At 59.1% G+C, this 2,597-nt stretch overlaps 1 protein-coding gene across 4 annotated transcripts in view; it reads left to right on the top strand.

Moving 5' to 3' along the window:
* CLPTM1L (CLPTM1 like) overlaps positions 1–2,597 on the top strand; it is a 21,855-nt gene that overhangs the window by 15,660 nt on the left and 3,598 nt on the right. For 2 of the 4 annotated variants that reach the window (XM_032279153.1, XM_032279152.1), the window contains exons 12-14: positions 512–594; positions 1,306–1,340; positions 2,261–2,316. In XM_032279153.1, coding sequence (XP_032135044.1) covers positions 512–594; positions 1,306–1,340; positions 2,261–2,316 — 174 coding nt within the window. Of the gene's footprint in view, positions 1–511; positions 595–1,305; positions 1,341–2,218; positions 2,317–2,597 lie in introns of all 4 variants that reach the window. The other 2 variants (XM_032279150.1, XM_032279151.1) reach the window with 1 other exon arrangement.

Consider the following 2,597-nt stretch of genomic DNA (forward strand, 5'->3'; position numbering starts at 1 on the left):
GTTGACCCTGAACTGAGAGGGGTCCCAGAGCCCCCAGCCTCTGCTGCGCGGGTTGGGTGCACTTTTCCCCATTGCGGTTGGGGGAGCTGGAAGCCTCAGTTTGATTTAGTAGAACGCTTCTGCACGGGATTGAGTTTAGTTTGGTTTAATGTTCATCAGTTTCTGTCAAACATTTATTGAGTTGTAAAGCTGAAATCAGAGTACATAGAGTTAGCGATTCAACTGCGTTACTTAGAAGGCAGTTTTTCAGGTATCTTTCTGTTCTGTGTATTGGTCTGTTGCGGGCTGGTTGTTTTTGACTGGGCAGAATTGATCCGTCATTGTAAGCTAGCGCCTGTAGTACACCGGGGCTGTGGCGCGTGCGCAGTGCCCTGCATGCGCCCCTGCCCAGCACCCTGCCACCCCAAGTGCTGCAGCCTGTTCTGTCTGTGCCTGTCGTAGTGAGTTCCGTGCAGCGCGTTTACAGACTTGGTGTTTGGGACTCTAACTGGAAGCCCCTTTGTCCCTGCAGGCCATGAAGTACTTGTCTTACCTGCTGTACCCCCTCTGCGTCGGGGGTGCTGTCTATTCCCTCCTGAACATCAAGTATAAGAGGTAGGAGGCTGCACACAGCCCCCCTGCTGCGCCCTCACCTGAGAAATCCACCTGGATGACTGAGCCAGAGCACCGCGCGCGGAGGCCAGCTCGGGGCCAGGGCACTTGGGCTAGTACCTGGGAGGGGCCCGGCCCCTGCTACCACGTATGGTGGACCCTGGGCCTCAGTGTCCTCCGCACTAAGGTGTAGATGACGAGAGGCTGACTCTGGCCACCAGGCTTCATGGGAGGTTTGGCCCTGAGTTGAGAGATGTCCCGGAGCCCCTGGACTGTGCCACCTGATTGGGGTGCTGGCCCTGAGCTGAGAGGGGTCCTGGAGCCCTTGGCCTCTGCTTCCCCGAGCAGGGTGCTGGCCCTGAGTTCCTGAGTTGAGCAGGTCCCAGAACCCCCAGCCTCTGCTGCCTGGGCAGGGTGCTGGCCCTGAGCTGAGAGGGTCCCAGAGGCCCCCGCCTCTGGTTCCCCGGGTTGGGGGCTGACCATGAGCTGAGAGGGTCCTGGAGACCCCGGCCTCTGCTGCCCGGGCAGGGGTGCTCCGCGCTGTCCCCCGCCTGAGACCCAGGCTCAGCCCTGCTGCCCAGCTGCCTTGAGAGCACCTGGGTGCTTTTAGAGTCTTTTTAATGAAGCAGTTATTTTTAGTTGATTTAATATAGATTCTAAGCTATGCAAGAAATGGGACTTTTCAAAGTTACGACTTGATTTTTTCCTTTTCAGCTGGTACTCCTGGTTAATCAACAGTTTCGTCAACGGTGAGTTCTGTGCTTCCCTGCCTCAGCCGCGGTGTTTATAGCAGGTGCCACCTTAATTGCTCTTGCATTGAGCCCAGTGTGGCAGACGCCTCTGTGATTCGAGGTTAATCCCTCCCCATCCCGGGTGTTCAGGCACCTCTGCAGTGCCCAGGGCTCCCCCAGGCTGTGAGCTTCAGAACACTTACTGGTTCTGAGAAACAGGTCCTCGTACAGCGGCGGGAGTGCTCCTAGACCCAGATGCTGCAGCCACTCCACGCCAGCCCGTGTGGTGCAGCCAGCCTGGCACATGTGGTGCATCTCAGATCAAAACATCGTCGTGCAGTGCGGGACTGTTGTCTGTTTTCTTCATGAAAACGAACTGAAGCATTAAAACACCGTCATCCCCATATGGTTCCTTAGAGCAAGTGGAAGCACCAGGCCCTGGTGCACGGCGTCCTGCCGATGCGCTGTGGAGACCCCCACGGGGCCCTGGGAGGCCCACCCGCCCCCACCTGCCCCACCAGACCAGCCCGATTGCAGCTTTGTGGTCTCTTTGGGAAGTGGTCTCATGAGCATTAAGGGCGAGGGCCTGTCTGCTGCAGAGCAGGTGGCTCCCAGACTGCCATCCTCCTGGGTGAGAGTCCCACATTTGACCCCTGGGATGAGAGCTTGCGGGTCAGGAGGCTATGTCCTCACAGCCCCAGGGTGCTCCAGTGCCCACACTCACTCGACCCCACGGACAGCAGTTACGCCAATTAGTAAATAAAAGAGCTTCACTCTCCAAAGTGGTCGTAGACTCTTGATAAACTTCCCAGCCAGAGAGCTGCTTCACATGAGGAACTCTGAAGTTGTCCGGGTAGCAGGCCTTGTTTTCTGCCCGCTCTGCGTGGACGTGGCAGCCCGGCCCTCCACGCCCATGAGTGTTGTCCGTCTTTCTGCAGGGGTCTATGCCTTCGGCTTCCTCTTCATGCTGCCCCAGCTCTTTGTGAACTACAAGGTAAGGCGGTGCGTGCTTCCCGCGCCCCTTCTCCCGTGCTGCTCGCGCCCCTTCTCCTGTGCTGCCCACGCCCCTTCTCCTGTGCTGCCCGTGCTGCCTGTGCCCCTTCTCCCGTGCTGCCCGCGCCCCTTCTCCCGTGCTGCCTGTGCTGCCCGCGCCCCTTCTCCCGTGCTGCCCGCGCCTCTTCTCCCGTGCTGCCCGCGGCCCCTTCTCCCGTGCTGCCCGTGGCCCATTCTGCCCACAGCCCCTTCTCCCGTGCTGCCCACGGCCCCTTCTCCCGT

This window comes from Sapajus apella, unplaced genomic scaffold (assembly GCF_009761245.1).
Source record: "Sapajus apella isolate SASKATOON/1434 unplaced genomic scaffold, GSC_monkey_1.0 scaffold11, whole genome shotgun sequence".
Taxonomy (NCBI): Eukaryota; Metazoa; Chordata; class Mammalia; order Primates; family Cebidae; genus Sapajus; species Sapajus apella.